General features: G+C 41.8%; 2 protein-coding genes and 1 long non-coding RNA gene across 6 annotated transcripts in view; 1 reads left to right on the forward strand and 2 right to left on the reverse strand.

Annotated features, from left to right (window-relative positions):
• Window positions 1-730: 730 nt before the first annotated feature.
• Window positions 731-15,525, reverse strand: mtnr1c (melatonin receptor 1C). Its single transcript, XM_023959276.2, has 2 exons — window positions 14,940-15,525; window positions 731-2,288 (listed from the first exon to the last, which is right to left on the reverse strand). Exons 1-2 carry the CDS (start codon window positions 15,121-15,123, stop codon window positions 1,423-1,425), a joined length of 1,050 nt encoding a protein of 349 aa, XP_023815044.1. The 5' UTR covers window positions 15,124-15,525; the 3' UTR covers window positions 731-1,422.
• On the reverse strand, window positions 3,660-5,868 carry LOC144994738 (uncharacterized). Its single transcript, XR_013658359.1, has 2 exons — window positions 5,499-5,868; window positions 3,660-4,210 (listed from the first exon to the last, which is right to left on the reverse strand). It is a non-coding gene; the product is annotated as an uncharacterized LOC144994738 (long non-coding RNA).
• A 7,100-nt stretch (window positions 15,526-22,625) lies between the features above and the next one.
• The window catches only part of LOC111948020 (uncharacterized), a 30,259-nt gene continuing 26,984 nt past the window's right edge, over window positions 22,626-25,900 (forward strand). The window contains exons 1-3 of one of the 4 annotated variants that reach the window (XM_078953602.1): window positions 22,733-22,908; window positions 22,997-23,098; window positions 25,667-25,793. In XM_078953602.1, coding sequence (XP_078809728.1) covers window positions 25,791-25,793 — 3 coding nt within the window. In that variant the 5' untranslated portion in view covers window positions 22,733-22,908; window positions 22,997-23,098; window positions 25,667-25,790. Of the gene's footprint in view, window positions 22,909-22,961; window positions 23,099-25,654; window positions 25,794-25,900 lie in introns of those variants that run through there. The other 3 variants (XM_078953601.1, XM_078953603.1, XM_078953604.1) reach the window with 3 other exon arrangements.

A 25,900-nucleotide genomic window follows, 5' to 3' on the forward strand; every position in this document is an offset into this window, starting at 1 on the left:
TGCCATGTGGGCCGCTTCACTCTTCCACATCACAGGCGGCGTTTTGAAAGGAACACAACTGAACCGTTTAGTGCTATTAACAACTTTGCAAGTTGAAGGCACTTGGTTTTGTGCAAACACACCGAATTCCTTCCATTTCTTACACTTGTTTAATTCGATTCAGCCTTGGCCTGTGTGTTCCGTCTAAAGCAAGCAGAATAGGAAACCCGGGCAGTGAATCTGATACGCTCGGAGATGTTTTAGATTATGAATGAGTTGTTTCAAATATGCAATCTCCTTAAGAATACCAGCAACAGTGCATTAAATTAAGAATGTGTCACTGTGATGATCTTGAAGCCCCCACCCCGGGGTAGCAAAGTGCTCATAGTTTGTTTGTAGAAAGGAATCTCTGCTGGGAGGCTGTCAAAGCTCATCCCGGATAGGGTGACATGAGCTCAAGCACTCCTGCATTATCAAGAATTACATCTCTCTGGCTCTTGATGCATATCATGTCTCCCAGGCATTTAATAAACGAGAGAGCTGGCTTTGTTCTTCATCTGTTCTTACTCTTTTTACACTTCCTGCTCATTTTTAAATCATATTTGCTGATTTTAAACCAACAAACTCCAAAATGTAAAGTTTTTCAGACGGGCATAAGTGCTCAGAAGACAAGCTGGAAAAAAACAAATTTGAGAGTACTTTTATCTAAAGATCATTTCATTGATAATGCATATAGGAGGACAGATGCACATAAGCATTATAATAACGTTTATTTTTACAGTTCTTGTCTAACTAATATTTGACTTGTGGAAAGAGGCAGTGACTCATCCCCGTGCGACGGATGTACACATGAGTGTCTCCCACCAAAAACAGACAGTATAGATATTTTGGATGATGAATATGAGGATTCAGTGAAATCATATTGAAAGCTGAGTGCTGTTCTATATATATATATATATATAAATCTTTTAAATCTCTGGACCTCTTGTAGCACCTCTTCCACTGAAATACAGTGCAGAGAGGCAGTGATGGTGGAACACAAAGTACAGGGAAGGAAGGATGCGAGTGGATTTGTTGGCAATTTCCAATTTGGGTCGTGTCAAGAAAGGAGTCCAAAAGAACTTTCCCTCCTTGGAGAATAAAATGCCTCACCAGAGGGAACTTTCTATAAGCTCAAAGTTCATAAATTGTGTACATGACTTCCAATGATGCTTGCATTTCTTCCCATGGTCCGGTGTCCCATGGAGGATTTGGGGAATAAAGAGTACATTAAGTATAAATTTGGCAAACTCTTTGTCGTGTGTCAGAAACCTGGGAGAGCTTTGGATGACTGAGAGACAAGCTGAGAGGGAGTATGCTGAGGTGAAACCTGAGTTTACAAGAAAATAATTGCAATGAAAAGGCACTGGGGAACCACATCCACTGACCCAGTTACATATAACTTTATACATTGATCTCTGCTACATTGTTGTTTGTTACAGCAGGTGAAGGTTTGCTCTTTAGTCCCTCTGTGGCACACCTGGAGGTCTCCATGATCAACAAACGCGGCACGCAAAGAGCAAGGAGGATGGTTTTGTATTCTTTGCGGAAGTTTTGGTTTAGTAATCCATATATGATGGCATTGAGGCAGCTGTTGAAGTAAGCCATGAAGTAGCTTGTGACAAAAAGCCACTCCGGTATATTGGGGGCGACTTTCACAGGGTTTATTGCCACGGCCAGGCCTATGAGGTTCAGCGGCGCCCAGCACACAGCAAATAAGACAAAGACCATAAACATAGTCAGGAAGTTCCTCACATCGCTGGGTTTCAGTCTGGTCCTTTGCTCAGGTTTGACCCGATGCTTCACCTTAATCACCAGCACCCATATCCTCATGTAGCAGTAGGACACAACAAGCAGAGGGATCAAAAAGTGAATCACCACCACCGAAATGGTGTAGTATGAGCTGACTGTCTGTGCAAAGGTACAGGAGTAAATCCGAGGGTCGTACTGTAGCGAGCCCACGAAGAAGTTTGGCACTGTGGCGATAGCAGTGAGCAGCCAGGTGAGGCCGAGGTAACAGCAGGTGTTCCTCACGCTGTACAGCCGATCGTAGTGCAGGCTGTGGCAGATGTAGCAGTAGCGGTTGATGGCAATGGCAGTGATGTTGAAAATGGAGCCAATGACGCTGATGCCCATGATGAAGCCACTGGCCTGACAGTGCAGGTCGCCCATTGTCCAGTCATTGTGGAAGATTGCGGTCAAGACCAGAGGGTATGGGTACAGTGCCACCACCAGGTCTGCCACAGACAAGCTCACCACGAAGATGTTACCTAAGCAAATGAGAGAATTGAAAGTAAAATAGGCAAACATAACAAGACCTTAAAGAAAAGTGCATGCAGGCAACATGAATTTTTTTAAGACTCTTTCGGATCATCTTTGAGCTATTGCAAAAGCCTTCCCAGTGGTCTTTTATGGTTATGCCAAATTTAGGCCAATATAAAAAAAACTATGTGTTGTGGGTGGTACTGCTGTCATTGAGCAACACTGCCCCCTTTCCCATCACCCATAACTGAGTGATCTCTGTTTACATGCTTTTCTGCTAGCCTACAGTCTCTCCCACCTCCCATTCCAACATTAGCAGTGCAACAAAGACGTACATAGATCTGTTTGTTTACAACTGGATGCATCAGAACGAACAGGGCAGGGAACTTGTGCCCTGACCAGCGTAGTTTCAAACTTTTTTTCATCTGCTCCTGTTTCCCAATTATTTAAATAAAAAACACTCTGAAATGCAATTTTAGGCTTAATTTTATCTAAATATGTCTTCCATCATCAGAAAAATTAGGATGTTGAGAGATCATGTTAAAAACAAAAGAACATGTTAAAAACACCAAAAACACAATTTTCTTTGGCGTGGGTCTTCGGCTATTTTATTTAAAATATCCATTTGGCCATCTCTCTTTCAGTATAATAACACTTTTTAGCCATTTTTTTTTTTGCACATTTGGGTCAAACTTGGTTAGAATTTATCCAGAATCTGTCAATTAACGATGAATTTATGATCTGATAACCAACATTAAGGAAGGAAATCTTTTTGCACCACGCATCACATCACACATCACAGCAGCAGGCTCTGAGTAATGCGCATCTACCCCAGTAATAGCGTACCGCCAGACACATTTTGATGTTTAATTGCTAAAGATATGACAGTAAGCTTCCCTGTGCACTGAGGCTTTTCTTGATAAGACTTTTATTTATTCTCACCACTGCACCACTCTCGATCCAGGTCAATGCTCTTTTGCTACAAGTCTTGGTGATACGTCCCTTTTTTTTCTATTGACGACATTTCCAAGAATGCTCCACATATGTATTTTTGTCTCTTGGGCATTTTTTCCGTGAAAGTCTCCTGATCGAACAATCCCATATTTGTGTCCAAACTCAAATGTTCCACCATTTATTCCTCCTTGAATGTGGGCATGATTGTCAGCAGTAGTGAAGTGTTTTGAGACCAATAGCAGGTTTTCAAAAACCTTAAATATTGGATTAAACAAACTACAAAATAGGAATTTAACCCTAAACAACCCAAATTGAAAGGCATAATGAATGATGTGAAACACAAAAAGGTCTAACAAATGGAAATTATGAATTTTTATAGACTAAAAGGAGACACACTAAAAAAAAACAGCATGTAGGAAACAAACTAAAACTAAGTGCACATTTATTAAGATTGCAAGAGAAACCATTTACAGATGCAAACTAAAGCAATACAGTTGAAACCAGAGGTTTACATGCACCACATAAAAACACTCATATAGTTTTTTTTCCTCACCGTCAGACATGAAATAAAAGTGAATTACAATTTCAATTTTTCTACTTGCTAAGTCAAAGGTTTACATACACTAAGATCATAATGCCTTTAAACAGTTTGGGAAACCCCAGATGATGATGTAATCTCTTCAGAAGTCTCTGATACGTTTTTTGACAGCATTTGAGTTAGTTAAAAACACACATGTGAACACATTTAAAACAGACTTGTTTGTATGTAAAACATCATGTGAAAGTCAAATAAAAAAATCAGTCAAGATATTAGGAAGATAATTGTGGATTGGCACAAGTCTGGTTCATCTTTGGGTGCAATTTCCAGAGGCCTGAAGTTTCCACGTTCATCTGTTCAGACAAACGTCCAGCCATCGTATCCGCTCAGGAAGGAGGTTCTGTGTCCCAGAGATGAAAGTACTTTGGTCCGATATGTCTAGATGGAACAACCCAAGAACGAAGGCAAAAGATGTGAAGATGCTGGCTGAAGATGGTAACAATGTGTCATTATCAACAGTGAAAGGAGTACTGTACAGACATGGGCTGAAAGGCCAGGAAGACGCTATTACTCAAACAGAAACACAAAAAAGGCAGATTAAAGTTTGCTAATGCACACAAGGACAAAGACTTTAATATTTGGAGACATTGTAGGTCTGGCAACATTGACCATCATAATGTTTGGAGGAAAAAAGGGGGAAGCCTGCAGGCCACGGAACAGCAACCCAACTCCCAAAACATGGGGGGGGCATCATGTTGTGGGGTTGTTCTGCTGCTGGAAGGACTGCTGCACTTCACAAAATAGATGGCATCATGAGGAAAGAACAGTTTGTAGAAATATTAAAGCAACTTCTGAAGACATCAGCCAGAAAGTTGAAGCTAGGGCACAAATGGATCTTCCAAATGGACAATGACCCAAAGCATACTGCCAAACTGGTTACATAGTGGCTTAAGGGTAACAAAGTCAATGTTTTGGAGTGGCCATCACAGAGCCTGGATCTAAATCCTGTTGAACATTTATGGTCAGAGCTGAAAGGCGTGTACATGCAAGGCAACCTACAAACTTGGCTCAGTTACACCAGCTCTGTCTGTAGGAATTGGACAAAATTCCTACCAAATCTTGTGAGAAGCTTGTGGAATGATACCCCAGATGGTTGATCTTAGTATTGCAGTTTAAAGGCAATTGTACCAAATGCTAATTAAATGTCCGTAAACATTTGACTTTGATAAAAGTACTAAAAAAGTGTCTAAAAAGACCCTAGTCTCATTACTCTGACATACAGCAAATAGAAATAATTTTGTAAATTATAAAGGTTTACTTTTATTTCATGTCTGACAGTGATAAACAAAAGCACATGTGTATTTTTTTATGTGGTGTATGTAAACTTCTGGTTTCAACTGTAAGTCACCCAGAGGACTCAGTGACCGACAGAAGTTTTCTCCACCAAACTTAACAACGTTCAGAAAATCAGCAGTTAAGTTTGTTGCCAAATATACAAAAAAAATATATATTTTTTAAAGTTGAACTTTTTAGCAGTAGAGTGAATGGAATTGAACTGAAACCTGCCTCCAGCGGACATGTAAGCAACTGCAGCACCTAGTTTTTTTTTGATCTCCTTCAAATACTGGAATAGATTCTTGGAGAAAACACTAAGCAGAAGAACAAAGACAAAAAGTCAAAAACACACTTTTATGAATAAATTGACAGTAAAGTCACTTATAATTACATTGTGTGTTTAAGACAGGGCTGCTCATTCCTGCTCCTCCAGATCTACCCCTTCCAGCTCTACCTGCACTGCGTACTGCTGATTACCTGGACCAGGTGTGTTCATTCAATCAGACTGTGGAGACATCGGATTGAGCTAATCAGCAGCTAGCAGGACTTAGAGATCTAGAAAACAGTCAGGGTGGTACATCTTGAGGATCAGAAATGAGCAGCCCTGGTTTAAGACTTTGACTTTGCTTTGGGGGATTTAGGCTGACATTTGGTACAAAAACGTCCTAAACTTTATTAGGCCCTAAAGAAATTATAAATATAAAATATGATATTTTAAATATGACCTATTTTAATCCACATAGTAACTGCCTTTACTTTTATCGTTCCTAAGTTAATGTTTTCTTCAAAATCAAATTTTCTTATGATGCTGTCATTGAAAAAAGGAGATATATTTGTAGCACTTAAAAACATGACGTTAGCCAATCCCTAATGAAGTTGGATGTCAGAAACCTTGCAAATTTCTACAAATGTTTATGATATTTGTTTTTATGATGTCCGGAGGTTTGTGTCTTAGAGTCGTAAAAATGATGCAGTTTGAGTCTAAATATATGTAGTATAGGATTTGATATGTGAATCATGCTTTTCAAACAAAACTATAAACGTCAATTTGCTGCTTTTAGATTTGATGCAGACTGAGACCATTTTTATTATTATTTACTAAACAAAGATTTTCATCTTGTTTTTGACTGAAAACAAGTCGTTTCCCAAAAGTAGATCAATCAGTTGAACTCAAATAAATATATTAAAAAAAATTAGAGAATCACAAGACTCTTTGTAGCACAGTAAAATATAATGAAAGGTCCCAGTTTGACTTTTTTTTTCTTTGCTGCACAAGGTCTGTATTCTGTTGTCAGTGACAACAATTTAATTGGTGTTCTGTACCAGAGCTCAATAAAAGCAAATTTAAAGCCATAAACTTACCCAGTAAAAAATAACAATAAACAGATTAGGTGCATGTAATCTTGTTGAGCATATGTTTTTGCTGTTTAGTTTAAAAATTACAAAAAAAAGCCTCTGAGTTTTTTTTACTGTATTATTGTGCTGAACATGTCAGCATTTAATGGATTATATCCCACCAGATCTGACACATAAAATAATTTTATGAAACACACTCAGTGCAATGCAAATCCCATCATTGTTGTTTTTTGGTTTTTTTATGCAAACACATGGAACTGCATTTCTTCCACTGCTCTCCATGGGCACAAGTTCTGCTTGTGTGCCGAGGCTTCTTTCCCACAAACATAACATGCTCATCATGCCTCAGATGTCAGTTGTCTTAAATTACCCTAAATAAGTATATAGGTTCCTGCTGTCCAGAAAAAGGGAAACACGCTTTATATAAGAAGGATTAAAACCAAGCTACCACTGTCAGAGTAAATAATAATAGATTTTAGCTATAATTTAGCTCTTCGTGATGTGGAATAAAGCTCTAATCTGGCATTAACAAGACCTTGAGGTTGGTCTGCCATGTAAGCACCTGGTCTGGCCTAGAAAAAAATACACACAACAACTTGAATATGTTATTAGGCAAAACCAAATTAAATGTTGTTTAATTTTGAAGCCAAAAGCAAAACTTTTGGCTTCCTGTTAAATCAGACAAACTAAATACATTTTTCTTTTCTGCCCTTATCCCCCATCTAGCATCCCACTCTCATCTTCTCTCTTCTCTTTTCTATCATGTCCAACAAGAAATGTTTACAAATATAATTAATATAAATAAAGTTCAGCCTTAAATACAAAAGAAGTTTATATAAATATACACCTTGTGTGTCTGAAGATTCAATACCCCCTTATTGTAACAGTAAAATTTGTCAAACACAAGAGGATTTCAGATTATATCTGTTTGCTTTGCTTGTGGACAGGCCAAAAGAAAAAGAAAAAAAAGGTTACAGAACCAAAATCTCTGGAGCCACATCAGTTCATCAGGTAACTTTTCCCAAATACAACTTTAAAACAGCCACAAACCCACTTACAAGCTGCTTTTTTATGTTTTTCCAGCTTTGTGGTTGAATATACCAAAACGGACAACATCACTGAATTTTATTTAACCTTTATTTAACCAGGAAAGTCCCGTTGAGATTAAAAACCTCTTTTTCAAGGGGAGTCCTGGCCAAGCGTCAGCAGCGACTAAAATACAGTATAATATATATATTTTTTTTAATCTACGTTTTATGTTATTTATGATCAGCATTTTGTCCGTTTGCTTTATGTGTTCTACAACACCACACTTACTCAATCTTTTCTAGTTATTGTTTGAAGTTTGTGTTTAAGTTTGCTAAAATTTATTAATAATGTAAAGTTGGATTTAATTTAAAACTGCTAAAAGAACAACCCCCTAGTGGCCACTTTGTGAACTGACCAGCTTCAGTTTGCTCTTTGTAAAGAGCTTCATTCCAGAAGTTAAAGGGTTGTCCTGTTGGTTCACACATAGAAATGACTAAACATACTCACAATTTGAGATGCACACATGTAAAAATGAGCTAAAACTAAAAAAAAAATAGTGCAATGGCAACAAGTCAAGATATGAAGTTCACCGAATGGTGATCAGATCACGAGAACAGAAGAGTACACTTTTAAACATAACCTGAACAAAATACATGACGTTAAACAATACTGATCCTCAATGTTTGCAACTAAAAAAAACAGATTTCTGAGAGTTTTGTCATGGTAGCTATACCAATGGGATAGGTTTCCACAATTTAAAAATCCTCCTGCAGCCTCGGGTTTGGGACACTGACCTTTCAGTCATGAAGCCCTAACTCATCAGATGACAGAATAATTCTGTAAAGTTCCATCAATAACCACTTAGATCTCCCTGTTTTTGTTTCAAAGCATTTGTCTGCTCTGCTACAGTCAGTCCCTCATCCTCAGAACAGACAAATAAACAGGACATAAATGTAATGTCTGATTACCTTCCACGGAAGTTCCTGCTCTTCTCTGCTTAAAGTTATTGCTCGCACATCGCTGGATTTACTCAGGACATAAAAACGATAGGAAATGACGTCTGATGTTTGCCCAGCAGTGCAGCTGGCGTGGATGTCATGGAATAAAGTAAATAAATTGAATTGCAGTGGATTGCCAAACAAGAAATATGACATTGTAATGTAAAGATGGGGATTTCAATCTGAAAACTATGTTTGTGGGATTCAAATGTTGCAGTTTTTTACAACTTATCAACAGAAGAATCAAGTTATTATATAACTGAGGTCCTAAAAACTAGTGGAATTAAATCACTTTTGGAAAAATTGCATTAGAATTGGATATTTCTATCATGGTCAGCCTTTATCATATCATGTGACATCACATGAGCTGAGAGCTTTTTGCAGTTGCACAGGTAACAGCTAAAATATTCATTTCTAAATATATTTTCAAAAATGTTATTCTGTAGTGTTTTTTTCGGTTAAAGGTTATGCCAAAATATGTTGCAAATTAGCAACATACAGGCATGACGGGGCCAAGCTCAGGATCACTCAATAAAGAGAACAAACCATATGTAGAGGGGAAGGTAGAGAAACAACATCCAAAACTTTATCAAACTTCCACCACACAACTCCTACATGTGCCGGGACTGAAAAAAACCCTCAGAATCTTAAAACTGAACTTAATTAGGGAAACTATGGTGCCATTCATAACTTAGGACTGTATCTAGCGGATATATTTTTATTGTTTTTGTTTCTACTTGAGGAAAATGGATGCCACATTTTTCCACCAACCCAAGCAGTCAGAAACATTGCATTTCTAACCCAGCAGAACATCATCCACCATCTCTCATGTCTGCTGAGATAAAAATAAAAGCTTTTGTTTTTCATCTTCGAGTCAGCTCAGTGGGCAAATCTGTCAGACTGCATTTGTGACGCTTCCAGAACTCACTGTGTGCATTTGTTATTGTGCAGAGGTTCGATTCCTCACTAACACCATGCAGCTCTGTGCTATCATGCCCGGTTGCCGGGCAGGGTGTTCTCCTGCTTCACAGCTCAGTGGCTGAATGAACCCTGTCTCTTGTTCTTATCTTCAGGAGGATAAGGTAAGTGCTAAAACACCAATGGAGATCCCATCCCCCCCAGTATTCATCATTAAAACAGTAATCTAGTCATTATCTCTCTAAAATATAATTTCCCACCAATGATCCTCATCTCCTCCAAGCATTCAGAAATGTAAAAATACATCCCTTTTAATACAAAACAAAATTGTCACACCTGCAAATACAGTTTTGTGCCCGCTGACCTCTTTCGGAGCTATTATTATAAAGTGTGAGCTGAGCAGAGATCAACCTGAATGCTTATTTGTTCCGGGCCGGCAGGACCAGCTGACATGGAGCCTTTAACTTCCCTAACACCCCCTCTTTAATTATTTGATTTTTCAGTGAGCTGCACCCACACAAAACCGTCAACCCAGTGAAACGATGCATCGAATCAACCAAAGTTCCCCTGAGGGGGCCCAGCAGCCACCAATTCCATTTATCCACCATATCCACCGTATTTCCTCTTTCGGTGAATGAAACACAGGTTCAAGTCACACGAATCCAACCCTGTCTCCAGGATCATTTAGCCAACCAGACTGGTTCACAAACTTGAAGGGAAATCTGCCTCACAACCTCGTTTTCATGACAAAAATACCTCACAAGGAGGAAACAAATGTGGGAGTCAGGAGGTAAATGAGGAGAACGCGTGAAAACGAGCTCAACAAAAGACAAGTGGTGGGTGAGTCTCAGTCTTACGACTTCCACGGCTGCATGCACACGTGCACCTCAGGGGGCTCCTCCCACCCAGTCTGTCTCCCATCACTCTCACCGCTCACACTGGAAACGTGACACACTGTACTACGCTTTGATTCAGCCGGCTATATTTAAACACCTTTGAAGGAAAGATGAATTACCAGAAAACGGTGTGGGAGTGTTGGCGTCGCTCACTGCTGTCTGCAGCACGTGGCTCCTTACTACAAGTGCACCTCCTGAATGAGATTAGACCCGACTCAGTCAATTTATGATAAATAGGCAAGAATAACCTTTCAGCAAGGGCATTAGCGCTGATGAATTAGTAGTGACTACGACATGAACTCGTATCGGAGGGGCCAGAGAATTTAGAGAAGTTTCAGATTAAACTGACGTGAGCTGCCTTTTGGTGATGCGGCCTGCGACATAGAGCGGCCAAAAACACGCTCGTCATCGTCAAAGAGCATCCTCCAATCAGGCCTCTTGTGTCTGGGAAAGTAGGAATCACTGGCCCTGGGAGGAATGGGACCGTCAAGACACAAGAAAGTGTTCTGGTGCAGTGCTGATGAAGCACAGGCACAGAAATGCGAGAGGATGGGATTTTTCACAAGAACTGTCCACATGAGATTGAAGCGGGATGGGTAATCTTAATCTGATGATGTACATAGCCTCCTTTGCCATATTACAAAACGTCATCTGCAATGTTGGCAGGAGAATAAGACATGTTTAATGTAGTGTGCTAAGTGATATTCCCCATGGATCTGTGCTGTCAATTTAAATTGGCTTCTGGTCTGACTCACAACGTCCACTGACTCAATGAGCCCTCCCCTCCTGGACAGATTTTTTTTCTTTATCTTCATTTTTTCTCTAGCTGGATCGTGGAGGGGGGTAGTGCACGATTTAACAAAGTCCATCTTTTACTTCGCACACTCCAAGACCCTATAAACTCCTGTCAGGGCAGTTTAATAAGAATGCTTTGGACTTTATTTCCTCCATCTGCGCCCCTTATCCTCTACTCTTAGCATTTTCTGTGTGTATTTTTAGTGTGGTTAACCCCGGTGGGAAACTCTCAGTGTCAGCAGACCACTGGCAGTCCTCTGCAGCTCGCCGAATGCTGTGGATCCTATAAGCTTTTGCACACCTGAAAGAATTCATAAAACTGACAAAGTGCACGGGGGAAAAGCGAGGGTTCCAGTAGGGGCGTTGATATCATTCCGCTTAGCTAAAGCAGGAGCAGCTGAACCACACACATGTGCAGGTCTGTCATGGTGGAGAGCTGAGGGATACATGAAAGCAGCAGCGTGCTAAGCGAGTGTGTTGAAGTGAAGCCGAGTGGAAAGGTCCTGCTGTTGTGTTTGTCGGGAAGCGAAGCAGCAGTCTGAATAATGTTTAGAAGAGGCATGGGTATGGGAGAAAACAGTCTCTAAGTACGGCTTTCACCAACTTTGAATCAAGATTTATGCCTTTAGTATTCTGAAAGATGGCTGTTGGGCTTTAAATCCTCATCGGAGTGCATCAGAAAACAGCCATCCATCACAGGAGCTGATTTTTCTGGCAGACAGCTCCTCAAATGAATGCTTTTATTTTGTCAACAATTAAACATTGATGCAAAGTGAGCCTGATCCATAAATAGCATGTTAAGAACTGAGGGCAGATTGTTGATTGGTTAGCTGTGGTAACAATTCTACTCACTTAAGAATTCACTTGGGTAAAAGCAAAAAACAAAAAACAGAATGGCTTTTAAGGTTCTGCTGAAGCTTCAGGTTACTATGTGAACCAAAAGAACATCCCTCCACCCGGGAGCACTCCTGTGTGACTGGATCTACCCGTCTGTCCAATTAGAGAAGGAGAACAATGAGGTCTGCAATCACTGCAGTGTCCGCAGCTCACCGACGTGAGGCCATTCCCTTCTGCCTCATTGTTTGGGACCAGTGGACTGTGTCACCTTTGCAAACCAGGAAATCTAATTACTCTTTCAGGGCTTCTAAACATCTCACCAAAATGCCCTTGACGAAGCAGATTAGACGCACAAATGTTAAGTTTTTGTAATTGCCATTAAAAGCTCATTATTCCAAACGCTCAGGCCTTCTGCACGTGCTGCCATTGGATGCTGTGGTTGCTCGGTTGAGGCGTGAGCCCGGGCGGAGGGTTTTGCCCGGCGTTTGCCACACCACGGAGCACACCGGTCATCCTGCGGGACCTAACAAGTTCAAAGCTGCCCAACATCAAATGCACATTTCTTGTAGCTCTCAGATCAGAGTTTCAGCCCGGGAGACTTTTCTCAAAACATGCTGCCGTGCTCTTTTCCTTTTAGGAAGCAAAATCATGGGATGCAAAACAATTAACTTATTCAGACCTGAGGCTAGAAAAAAAAAAGTGTTTTCAAACTTGAAATTGAAAGAAAAACAATTAAATTAACAGATTTCCTCACACCTTCATTTGCAAATGTAAAATTGACCCAAATTTCTTCATATCAAGGAGTAATGGGTTAATGCAACGTGAGATTCAGTTTCTTGTGATTAGAGAACAAAATATTCATTATGTGTTTTGCAGCTGTCTCTGGAGAAGGAAACCCTGTAAGGCGCTCATATATTTTATTAATCAAGACTATTTTATGAATGGCCCCTCTTATCTTGGTATTTATTCATTTTTGTTGCTAATCGTGGATGTGGATACCAAACAACTCCTCGGCCTTAAATACATCATCATATTAATGCCAGCTTTTTATGGTGGAGCATAAATAATAGCATACAGCTGTTAAACACGAAGCAGAGATGACCAGATTCCTGTTCTCAGGGAGCAGTTTGTTACAGAAATCCCCTCCAGAGATGTGAAAACTCCTTGACCCCTGCAGAGACCAGACGTGATTATTCTGAGATGAGATTTGTCGCCTCGTCAATCGCCTCAGAGGAAAGGGGCCATCAATACAAACTAGTAGAAAAAAGTGGCCATTTCTGCCTATTTCCATTATTATTCTCAGAGAGAAATGGATCACGACTGCTTTGATGACTTTCCACAACAGAGGAGGTGATTTCTCAGTCTGCTTATGACACAAACCTTGCTTGAGTCCCACTCTAATAATCTTTTGATCTATTTTAAAAGTGTTCCCAGTAGTCTTTTAATTAGGATTATGCTGTTTTTATCCTAAGCTAAAAACCTCTGTCCACGTTTCTGCAGAGCGGCAGTAGTTCATTGGAAATTTGCTTCTGGGTTGTCTGCGGGACCCTTGGCATGGAGTGAGAATACCTTCATTTACACTCGCTCCCACTAGCCTACAGCCCCCCACAACCCCAACCCAACATAACTGGTGCAACAAAAATGGTGAGCAATATTGAAGTTAGCCAGCCGAATAACAAAGACGTACACAGATCTTGTCGTCTGCAAGTGGATACATCAGAATGGAGCAGAGCATGGGGCTTGTGAACCGCTCATTGTAGATTTTAGATAGCAACTACAAGCTTTATAAACCAAAATGTTTTTGTCTACTCCTGATTCACAACAGCCTGAATAAAGAAAGACTCTGAAATACAATTTTAAACATAATTTTCTTTAAATAAGTCCTCAACAGTGAGAAAAATGCCACAAGAACATTTTAAAAACACAATTTGCATTGAAGTGGGTCTTTAATGCATTTAACTGTGTTTGTATTTTTAGGGATTTGAAGATCTGGTTGTTCATAAATGTTATTGACTAAAACTGACAAAAAGTTTAGCTAAGGTCTTTTCTAATTTGACACTATTGAAGATGGCCTTTCTCTATTGGGTACCTATGGACAGGAATTCTCTGCAAAGGAAAACACAACTTTGTCACAGTTTGGTGCTATTCTGAAGGATCTGGAAATTAATTCACTCACATTTAATTTTATTTACTGTTTTAATTGCATAAAATGTGTTTGATTGTGTAATAATTTGCCTTGAAAAAGAGATCTGCAGATCTCAGTGAAACGTTCCTAGTTAAATGATAAATTAAAATAATTTATGTTTCAAGTTATTTTAGGAGCTTAGAAAAGTTTTGACAAATTCTTTTTTCAGAAAAATGTTTATGCATGTTTTAATTAAGTTTTTTTTTTTACATAAAAAAGAAGAAGAATGCCCCTATTGGAGGAGCCAGGCACTTCAAAATAAACCAAACGGCGGTTTGATAACTCCTAAATTTCCTCCACTCTCATGTCGGAAGAACACAAATGTAAGTGAATGAAATACAAGGCTGAGTTCCACATAAAAGATTTACAGAAGGACACATGAGCTACAGCAGAGCCTCTCACCTTCTCTGCTGTGGGACACTGTGGCTCATGATATAAGGAGGGGTGTGATTTATCTGGGATGGTGAAACCAAGGGTAAAGCCAGATCGAAGAGAGTGTTATTATTTATAGAGAGATATGAAGGCAGGCATGCATTGTTGTGCAAAGCCATCAAACTTAGTCTGCTGGGCTTGTAGGTCACAGTAGACGGAGATTGGGACACATTCTGTTGGGTTTTAAGAAGTTATGAAGGAAAGTTGCTTTTACTCCCTTTTTAGTAAAGAAATGAAGTTATAAAACATAAAGTGAACTGTTTATTTGATCAAATAAAGGCTTTGATTTCTTTTCTTTTTTTTTACCATTAAAGTGCGCATTTTAATTCAGAAACTGCCAAGTCGTCGTTTCTGTGCGCAAACTTGTGTCCATCTCTGAGTCTTACCTGCATTCCTGAGCTTTTTGTTCCTGTACACTGACATGATGACGAGCACGTTGCCCAGGATGTCGACCACGATGGTGAAGATCAGAACGCTGGCCAGCGCAGTGGACACTCCGCCGGAAGAATCGCTGAGCTGGCAGCCGCTCTCATTCCTGGAGCAGTTCACATCCTTCACCTCCAAATCCATCTCCCCTCAGGGTGCAGCGGCCATGATGGGAAGAGACATTCCCGTGTTCAGTTGAGGAAAAATCATCCAACAAAGGGAGAAGCTCAAAGCAATGAAAAGGAGGAAGTAAAAAAAAAAATTAAAAGCGATTGACACGAGGGAGTCTTGAACTTTTGGAACGCTGCACTCCCCTGCGCGCGGAACAGCGCCGTGACGCGAGTCGTGACATGCTGATGTGAGCACGAGAGCACTTTAGACACACATGTGAAGTCGAGTGTTTAATTAGAAGTTGTTAAAGTCTACAAAAATCCGTGCGTGCGCGGTTCGTCGTCCAATCGTCATCATCAGTCAGAGAGACTCCTAGTGCTACGCGCTGCTTCATTGTGACAGGAGAGGAGTGGAGGAGCGCTCACTGCGCGTAATGGAAATATGACAGGAGACACCCCTCTCACACATATGTATATATATATATATATATATATATATATATATATATATATATATATATATATATATATATATATATATATATATATATATATATATATATATATATATATATATATATATATATATATATATATATATATATATAGTGTTTGAAGTCATAAAAATAAACATAGATGGGAAAAAACTGATAAAACCTCGTACTCTGACTCAGTTTCAGCAGAGACACTGGTACTTTTTTTCTTCCAGTGGCTGGTTTGATTCTCGGTTCTGTCCTCATTACAGTCAGATAATCACTTCTGCGCTTGTAAATGGCGCCTTCCTGTGTCCAGTCGGGACTTTTACAGTCATTAAAAAACACCAACTAAAATAAAGTGGGTTGTAGGCTTTATTGCTTTAAATGAATAAGAATGTGTTTTTTGTCAGAGTGAGTTTGATTGTAATTAGGTGATTAGAAAATGACTTTAATTGTAGTTTCTTTAAAGTTAATAGAATAATTACTCATAAGGAGCACACTTGGGATGGATTTTTTTTTCAGTTGGAAAGCTGCTGTGAGAATCAAAGGATTAACGTCATGGATTAGCCCTAGTTTCTTTGTTCTGGGTTCACTTTTGATTTGTTGTGTGCAAGTTAGCTGTGGTGCCTTCCACCCTCGTGAGCTCTCAGAGAAATTACAGATGCTTCCAATTATCTATTTGTATTTTAGTATTTAAGGAAGAGCTTCTTAGTTCCTCGTTATTGCAGTGTCTTTTGCATCACCCTGGCAGACAATTTCCAGGTGTCTTCTAAGTTTTCAGGTCTGTTTTGCTCACATTTATGATAACTTTTTGTTAGTAAGCCATTTCTTGAGCTTTTTACCCTTTGGTTAAATTCCATCCTGCTCCTGGGGAAAAGGATCATAAACAATAAATATACACATGTCAAAGAAAACAACATAAGTCTGAAATACACATTAGATTTGCAAAAGCAGTTTAAAAGAAAATGTGACAATACTGTATTTTAATGACCTGAAAATACATTTAAGGTACATTTTTAAGTTTTTGAAACTTGTAACCCACTCAAGGAACCAGCCAAAGCAATAAAGCACGTTCTGCTTTAAAATCCAATGTTTCAATAGTTGTATTAGTCATAAAACACCTGATGCAGCCATGTAGTTGGAATTGAGAGAACTAGAATGTGCATAATGTTGAGTCTTTCATGATCAGAATCTGAAACGGATTAAAAATCTGCACTTTTACTGTTCCAAATGTGAATGTATGACACAAAAGCATTTCCATCTGGTAGTCTAAGCCGAAAAAAGCATTAAGGTACGTTCACCTCACCCTCTGCAACAGACTTACAAGTGACCGCTTCCAATAAAAAATGTCTATGTAAGCACACATGAACACACAATCAAAACTCTCGCGCTCAAACGCAGCTACGAAAGTTTTTGCAAACATGGCTCCACGTACAAAACACGCCACCATTTAACACACATCTGAAGTTAAACCAGGTGGAACTTTGACCAATCAGGGACTCAGATAGAGACGAGTGGATGGTGTCCCTTTTTAAAAATTGATCATGGAGGACCCGATATGAGGTCAGGGGCTTGCTGAACCCTAGCCACTGTCAGGTGACGGGGAAGGGTACTTTCTGAACAGGTCGTCAATCCATCAAAGGCAAGCAAATGTAGCATATTCTCATGGTTCATGTGTGGGGTTTTATGGATACTGTAGCCTCCTCCCACAATCAGAAGATATTCTTCATAGGTTAGTTTTTCCTGGGTGTTGGTGTATGTGTGCGAGCCTGCAAGAGACACCTTCACCCAATAGTTGCTGGGATAGGTTCCTCCAAAGGGATGAAGCAGATTTGGGAAACAGGAACAATTTCATTCAACATTTTTTGTTAGCTTTAACACCATATGATGTTTTGACACTTTTTAAACATTTCTTGTGGTTCTCTACAGTTTGGTGTAACATCAGCTGGAATCAAACCCACACATTTCATTCCTGAGTTTGAGCCAAACCAAGACACATCCAATCTCCCCTTGACTCCCATGTCAGAAAGTCCAGCTTTGCACCAAAAATACACACAACCTTGTGTGAATTACTCTTCAGCTTATATTGCTTCATGCAGCTAGTGGGCGGGTGGGGGTTACATCAGCAATTTGAAAACATTTGCCTTATGATGGGTGTGTTATTTTGATTGGCAGCTGGGGGGACTTCAGTGCATTATAACATAGGGCGTTCTCTCTGCAAAAATCTATTGTGCCTGGATGTTCACTCGATTGGTGAATATGGACCACTTGCATTTGAGTGATTGGTCTATTTAAAAATGCATGCAAATGTATTTTTGGCAATTAATCTAAGTTTTCCTTATCAGAACAGTGGATTCGTTAATAGTCATTGTAAAATGTTTGTTAGTTTTTTATATGAACATGTGTCCAAATTGCATTAAATTCCCGTGTACTCGATTTTAATGCAATTTGGAGCCTTGCATCTTATTTTTTTAGGGGTTTCGGAGTAGTGAAGGAACTCAGACACAACCTTCCACAACCTGCCATTATGTCAGCGTTGAGTTGGGCGGAGCAAACTTTTGTCAGCACACAGCCCCATTTCAGGCTCCATGTTAACTGTTCAGACTCCGATGAGGTCACAGGTTAGATTTGATCGCTTCAGAGAACATCTCTGGTTCTTCAGTATTTGTAGGCTGACATAAAATTATCATCCAATGCAATGTTTCTGCATCAAGAATGCAGCAGAGCAGGGACTTCACAGGGACCCCCACCTTTGCACAAAGCTGTATTAGAGTTGTTTGTGTTGTATCTTGTGCACATGACTGCATTTTAAAGCTGTTGGGCAGTTTTCATCAAACCATCAAAATCACACAGTATGGAACACTAATAAATACTAAACAAAATAGAGATAGAGAGAAAAGTGCAATGCTCTGGGGAGATGCTTGGGTTCGTTTGCAAAAACACATTTGAAAATGAAACCTGGAGGGACCTGTTCAGGGGTTGCTGGTATTTCAGCTTTCCCTCACAGGGACTTGAATGTACTCCACCTTCTTCACAGGCTTTCATTTGTGCACATTTCCACTGCTTCTTAACTTCTGAAACTCGAGGGGCGCTGATGGTCTTTAATGTTGCATTTCCTCCACGATTGAAGAATCTTTATAAAGTGCGACCAGCATGAAAAGATTGCCGGAAACACGCTGATTGGAGATGTTGTCGCCTTGAAACAAGAGCCTCTCCGGAAAGGAGACCTCAGACTCTGTCCCCACCGGTGTTCTCAAAAGTCAAGCTGAGGAGGCGGTACATGCTGAACAGGGAGAGGATGGAGCGTGGGCTCACCAAAGCCCAGTGTTTGAGCTCACACTGAAGGAAATGCCCCCTCTCAAGAACACTTTTCCATGTTGTGAGTGTTGCAGAAAAGCCATACCTCGTGATGGCGTGCACTGCGGTATACCTTCCCGTACACTCCAATCAGCTTTAGAGAGGTTGCTTTTCATGTGATGACTATTTTCCCCCCGTGGAGGTTTACAAGCCCAATGAAACAGCATGTGTTCCTGTCATCCACACCTGTTTGCCATCAGTCATTACTTCACTCCGTTTCTGTTGTTCTCTGACAGACTCTCTCAGCAACAAAGCTTTATTCCTCGCTGTGTGTGATGTCTGCCCGTAACTGTTTTTAGTCTTTGTCACAGTCATTGTTGTTTATGGATTCTGACTTCATCCCCCCCCCCAAACAAAAAATAGGGAGGGGTCAAAGGCATCCAAGCATTCAACCCCTGCTTGGTTCTAAGAACTTTTTTTCCACCTCGGTTCAGCAAAATCACTTTATTGTCACAAACTCTAGATTTGAAGTTAAAATGTTGTCAATAATTATACTTTTATGTACATCAGAGTATTGTTACAAGTTTTGACTTCAAAATAGCTTTGTAAAAAAATTAAAATACATTTTGAACAGAAGATTGTTTTGTTTTGTGATGGTTAAATCAAACATTTCGAGTATTTTGAAATGTATTTCTCTTTTAAAAAATTTTTCTCTTAAAGGTTTTACTGATCCCATCTTTCAGCCAATATAAAAAAACGTATGTCGTTTTCTAGGACATAATTTCAGCAGAGCGGCAGGAGTTTATTAAAAATTCATCACTGAGTTGTCGGTGGGACCATTGGCGCAAAGCAACTCTGCCCCCCCTTCCCCTCCCCGTCTCTGAGAGCTTGTGGCTCGCCCATCGTATTTTTCTACTTCACCAATAAGCTGTTTTTTTTAAACGGCATTTTTCATGTGCTCCGGATTCTCAACAATTTGAACAAAGAAATACCCAGAAATGCAATTTTTAGCTTAATTTTCTTTATAAATGTCCTCCGGTATTAGAAAAAACAACAAAAACAGGATTTTCATTGAATGTTCTGTCCTTCTGTTGCTTTAAGTTACTCAAAAGCAGAATGCTGATTTTCACAGTGAAACAAGGTTTGAAGTATAGCTGCACATGTTTCTGACTAAAGTCAAAGGTTAAATGAAGAGGGAAATCCTCTTTCTAGGCTCATTCAACCAAAATAGATGAAGAAAATAGCTATGTGAAAAGCCATAGTAAGAAAGGAAATGAGGTAAAAACACTTTATTGTTGTTTCTAAAGAACAGTCCATGTCAAATTTGCTGCTTTTGCTTGACAAGAATCAACCAGCTGTTGTTATTTTGGACATCACTGCTGTTTACTCTGCAGAGGCTTGTTCCAGCTGATGAAACTCAAGATAAGGTGGTTTTAAGCTGCGACACGCTCCGCCTCGATACCCTGGGTGGATGATGTTGTCAGAACCTCATTTCTTCGGAGCGATGGGCTGCAAATCCTGCAGCGTGAGAAGCCTTCTTTACTCAAATGAGTCTGAAACGTTACTTCCGAACGCAATCGATCAATTTATAATCTGAATTTGGTTGTTTTGAGTTTGTGATTGTTGCTGCCTCATCACCTAAACCTTAAGATATTAAATCTTTACCTGCAAACAATAAATTACCTGCAGTGATTTACCAAGGTGAGTTTTTATATTTGGAATCACCAAAAATTATGTCATGTTTTTGTTTTTGGCAAGCACTCAAAATATTTCCCACATGGCCATAATGGATTCAAAGCATGAGAAAATGTTTAATGAGATTTTCAGATATAGTGAGTAATCATGGCGCTTTGTTAGAGTGCCAGTTTTTGCAGGGCAGGTGCTTTGAATAAAGATGAAGCCTCTGCCACTTCTTTTCAACATCCTTCTTGTTTCTGTTGTACATTTTGATCAAAAAGTCTCAAACAATGTAACTACACACTCCAAAGCTTGAATTAAAAGGTAAAAAAGACCCTTTGTTTTTAGCAAAATATTCTGTCTTGCAAGAAAACGTATCTTATCAAGAAAGTTTTTCAAAGTTTAGTTAAAGTTTTTGTGGCTATAGAATTTTTTTCTCAAAATAGGAATTCTATTTTTCTTGCCCAACTGGCAGTTTTCTTTTTCTTATTAAAAGATTCTTTTTTCAAATTTTAAGAATTTTGTTTTTTCTAGAGGGTCTGTTTTTGCAGTGTGCCTCCCCAGGTGACACTTTCTTTTATATCCATCAGTGTTTCGGCTTCCTCTTGTATGATAAAAGTGACTCACAGAAAGCAGTGAACTTGATCAGATAAAATCAAAATCTAACTTTTGTGTAACATAAGATGTTGACGTTTTTATGATTTGTAATATCTGTTTCCAAGTTTAGAGGTCTTCTGGATCAATCATGTAATAGCTGCCACAAAGGCACTAAGATCATAAACATTATTTGAACAGATAAACCTTTAGTGTTTAGATTTAAAAGAATCATATTTAAAAGAAAAAAATCTTTTAGTAAACAAAGTAAAATATTCAGGCTTTCTTCACAAGCGGAAAATATTGTTTGTACCATTTCACATTTTTTATTTCATCACACGACCTAGTTTCAGGAGCAACAGTGCCTCCTACTGGACAGTTTAGAGAATGCAGGTCTGTTACAGACGTCTGTTGTTTGTTTTTTTTAATTAAATCTAGTTAACCCTTGTGCTGTCTTAGGGGAAAAGAAAAGCATGGATTAAAAAAAAAGATAAGGAGGGGGGGTCATTTTAAAAACGCATACCCCCCTTTGGTATTGACCCCAGACAGGTACACCCCGTACACCCTCCCGCAATCGAAGAGGGTCGAGTTCCTGAAAATTTTTTTTTGTACGTTTCAGGCACCCTCTATATCCCCGACTGGTAGAGGGCGCCAAACCCCCCTTTTCTTTTTTGTCCCCGTCCAGCAGAGGCCGCCATTTCTCCATTTTAGTTATACCCCCCGACCACCAGGGGTCTTGTTTTCCACCGTTCATTTCTATACCCTGCCTCTAGGGGTCACTAATACCCCATTCTCTTTTATTGCCCTCAGCCACCAGGGGCGCCACTTATTTAGCAACCACCTTCCTCCCGCTGGTTCGTGGGGTTCGATTGACCCCAAGTTTTTTTTTTTTTTTTTTTGTGTGGCCACTGAGGGGATTGGCGCTGGCTCATGGGGTGCGATTGACCCCAAGTTTTTTTTTTTTTTTTTCTTTAGCATTCACTCTTCTCTCATGGCCCACCACCTGGGGTCTCGCTTTACCGGTTCCCTTTCACCCGCTGGCTCATGGGGTGCGATTGACCCCAAGTATTTTTTTTTTTTCTGTAGCATTCACTCTTCTCTCATGGCCCACCACCGGGGGTCTCGTTTTTCCGGTTCCCTTCCACCCGCTGGCTCATGGGGTGCGATTGACCCCAAGTATTTTTTTTTTCTTTAGCATTCACTCTTCTCTCATGGCCCACCACCGGGGGTCTCGTTTTTCCGGTTCCCTTTCACCCGCTGGCTCATGGGGTGCGATTGACCCCAAGTATTTTTTTTTTTCTTTAGCATTCACTCTTCTCTCATGGCCCACCACCGGGGCTCTCGCTTTTCCGGTTCCCTTCCACCCGCTGGCTCATGGGGTGCGATTGACCCCAAGTATTTTTTTTTTCTTTAGCATTCACTTTTCTACATCACCCTTGAGGCTTTTCGAAGTGTACTGTTTGTGTTTACGTTTCTTTTTTTTTTATGTGATCAAGAAAGGTCAAGAGAAACAAATGAACAAACCTAAATGGTTTTCTGCTGCTTTTTTTTTAAAAAAAATAACCGGAAGCAATTTCGGCTTCCATAGTTTTCTTCTTCCGTTACTAGCTAGTTAGTTCAAACCAATTTGGTCTCCAGAGAAGATGCTCTGGTTGTTTTTGCTGTCCTGCAGTCTGGTTCTGTCCAATTCCGGACAGACAGTCAACGGTGAGTGGCTCGACCCGTTTGACATGCTAAACTACGAGGCGAGGACCAAAACAATGAAGAACTCTGAGGTTGGTCAACGTGGGATGTTCGTCAAATCCAACTTCTTTGAAACAACTTATTTTTTTTGATATTCAGTTAATCTTACTTGCCCCACAGTCACAAGCCAGCAACACTGGTGCTGCTGATCCGCAGCAAAGGGAGAAGGTAAACCAGCCTGTGGCCCACTGTAACCCACATGTCATGGATCTACAGAAACAGGTTCGTGTTTGAGCTTTCAAAGAGAAACTGATGGTTCCAACTCTGTACGGGGTCTCACGGACCCCGCGAGACAGCGCGAGGTGCCACTGTTTGGTTCCAAATCGGTACGGGGTCGCTGGGACCGTGCGAGACAGCGCGCGGAGCCTGTGTTTCGTTCCAACTCTGTACGGGGTCTCACGGACCCCGGGAGACAGCGCTCGGAGCCTGTGTTTGGTTCCAATTCTGTTCGGGGTCTCACGGACCGTGCGAGACATCGCGAGGTGCCACTGTTTGGTTCCAACTCTGTACGGGGTCGCTGGGACCCCGCGAGACAGCGCGCGGAGCCTGTGTTTCGTTCCAATTCTGTACGGGGTCTCACGGACCCCCGAGACAGCGCGCGGAGCCTGTGTTTCGTTCCAATTCTGTACGGGGTCTCACGGACCCCGCGAGACAGCGCGCGGAGCCACAGTTTGGTTCCAACTCTGTTCGGGGTCTCACGGACCGTACGAGACAGCGCGCGGAGCCTGTGTTTCGTTCCAACTCTGTACGGGGTCTCACGGACCCTGCGAGACAGCGCGAGGTGCCACGGTTTGGGTCCAAATCGAGATGGGGTCGCTGGGACCGTGCGAGACAGCGCGCGGAGCCTGTGTTTCGTTCCAATTCTGTACGGGGTCTCACGGACCCCGGGAGACAGCGGTCGGAGCCTGTGTTTCGTTCCAACTCTGTACGGGGTCTCACGGACCCCGCGAGACAGCGCGCGGAGCCTGTGTTTCCTTCCAACTCTGTACGGGGTCTCACGGACCCCGCGAGACAGCGCGAGGTGCCACTGTTTGGTTCCAATTCTGTACGGGGTCTCACGGACCACGCGAGACAGCCCGAGGTGCAACTGTTTGGTTCCAAACCGAGACGGGGTCGCTGGGACCGTGCGAGACAGCGCGCGGAGCCTGTGTTTCGTTCCAATTCTGTACGGGGTCTCACGGACCCCGCGAGACAGCGCGCGGAGCCTGTGTTTCGTTCCACTTCTGTTCGGGGTCTAACGGACCGTGCAAACAGCGCGCGGAGCCTGTGTTTCGTTCCAATTCTGTACGGGGTCTCACGGACCCCGGGAGACAGCGCTCGGAGCCTGTGTTTCGTTCCAACTCTGTACGGGGTCTCACGGACCCCGCGAGACAGCGCGCGGAGCCTGTGTTTCGTTCCAACTCTGTACGGGGTCTCACGGACCCCGCGAGACAGCGCTCGGAGCCACAGTTTGGTTCCAATTCTGTTCGGGGTCTCACGGACCGTGCAAGACAGCGCGCGGAGCCTGTGTTTCGTTCCAATTCTGTACGGGGTCTCACGGACCCCGCGAGACAGCGCGCGGAGCCTGTGTTTCGTTCCAATTCTGTTCGGGGTCTCACGGACCGTGTTAGACAGCGCGCGGAGCCTGTGTTTCGTTCCAATTCTGTACGGGGTCTCACGGACCCCGCGAGACAGCGCTCGGAGCCTGTGTTTCGTTCCACTTATGTTCGGGGTCTCACGGACCGTGTTAGACAGCGCGCGGAGCCTGTGTTTCGTTCCAATTCTGTACGGGGTCTCACGGACCCCGCGAGACAGCGCTCGGAGCCTGTGTTTCCTTCCAACTCTGTACGGGGTCTCACGGACCCCGGGAGACAGCGCTCGGAGCCTGTGTTTCGTTCCAACTCTGTACGGGGTCTCACGGACCCCGGGAGACAGCGCTCGGAGCCTGTGTTTCGTTCCAACTCTGTACGGGGTCTCACGGACCCCGCGAGACAGCGCACGGAGCCTGTGTTTCGTTCCAACTCTCTACGGGGTCTCACGGACCCCGCGAGACAGCGCGAGGTGCCACTGTTTGGTTCCAATTCTGTACGGGGTCTCACGGACCACGCGAGACAGCGCGAGGTGCCACTGTTTGGTTCCAAATCGAGACGGGGTCGCTGGGACCATGCGAGACAGCGCGAGGTGCCTGTGTTTCGCTCCAATTCTGTACGGGGTCTCACGGACCCCGCGAGACAGCACGCGGAGCCTGTGTTTCGTTCCACTTCTGTTCGGGGTTTAACGGACCGTGCAAACAGCGCGCGGAGCCTGTGTTTCGTTCCAATTCTGTACGGGGTTTCACGGACCCCGCGAGACAGCGCGCAGAGCCTGTGTTTCGTTCCAATTCTGTTCGGGGTCTAACGGACCCCGCGAGACAGCGCACGGACCCACTGTTTGGTTCCAGTCGGCGTTGGGTCTCACGGACCCCGCGAGACAGTGCGCGGAGCTACTGTTTAGTTTTAGTTAGTGTTGGGGTCGAACGGACCTACAAGAGAGCGTGTGGAACTATTTTTTTTTTTTTAGTATACATTTTTAGCAGATTTTCACTGAGACTCTTTTTGTGAGAGATTAAGGTCCAAAGCTTCCTCTGATGGTCTGAGTCTCAGAACTCAGGTCAGTGTCCCTAAACTTGGGTCGGAGCCTCTTTGTAAGCCCCCTTGTATCTAACGCTACAACTAATTTTGTTTCTTTTGGTATTTGGTAAGTAAATACCATCGACTTCTGCTGACTTTTCCAACACACTCTTGTTTTGTTTTTGTTTTTCTTTTTGAGTAGAGCTGCATGAAGGTTCTTTGGACCGTTTCATTTCCACCCCACTCTGTTGGTGCTACGGCGAGCGGGAGGTCTGGGTCATCAAAGTAACGTCACAGCAGACAGCTCTGGCTGCCATTCCTTGTATATGGTATTCACTTCATTTAACCTGTGTATATGCTGACCAAAATCATGTAACCTTTGTGTGTGGTAATCACTTTATCTAACGTGTATATACTGACCATTATACGATTAAAA

Source organism: Oryzias latipes, chromosome 10, assembly GCF_053564925.1.
Source record: "Oryzias latipes strain Hd-rR chromosome 10, Olatipes_Hd-rR_3.1".
NCBI lineage: Eukaryota > Metazoa > Chordata > Actinopteri > Beloniformes > Adrianichthyidae > Oryzias > Oryzias latipes.

What these genes read in the sequence shown, in the direction of transcription:
- mtnr1c (XM_023959276.2), bottom strand. Translation starts at nt 15,123, where the DNA reads ATGGATTTGGAGGTGAAGGATGTGAACTGCTCCAGGAATGAGAGCGGC. An exon ending in CAAAAAGCTCAGGAATGCAG is followed by an intron (nt 2,289 to 14,939) that starts GTAAGACTCAGA and finishes TCATTTGCTTAG; the next exon opens with GTAACATCTTCGTGGTGAGC.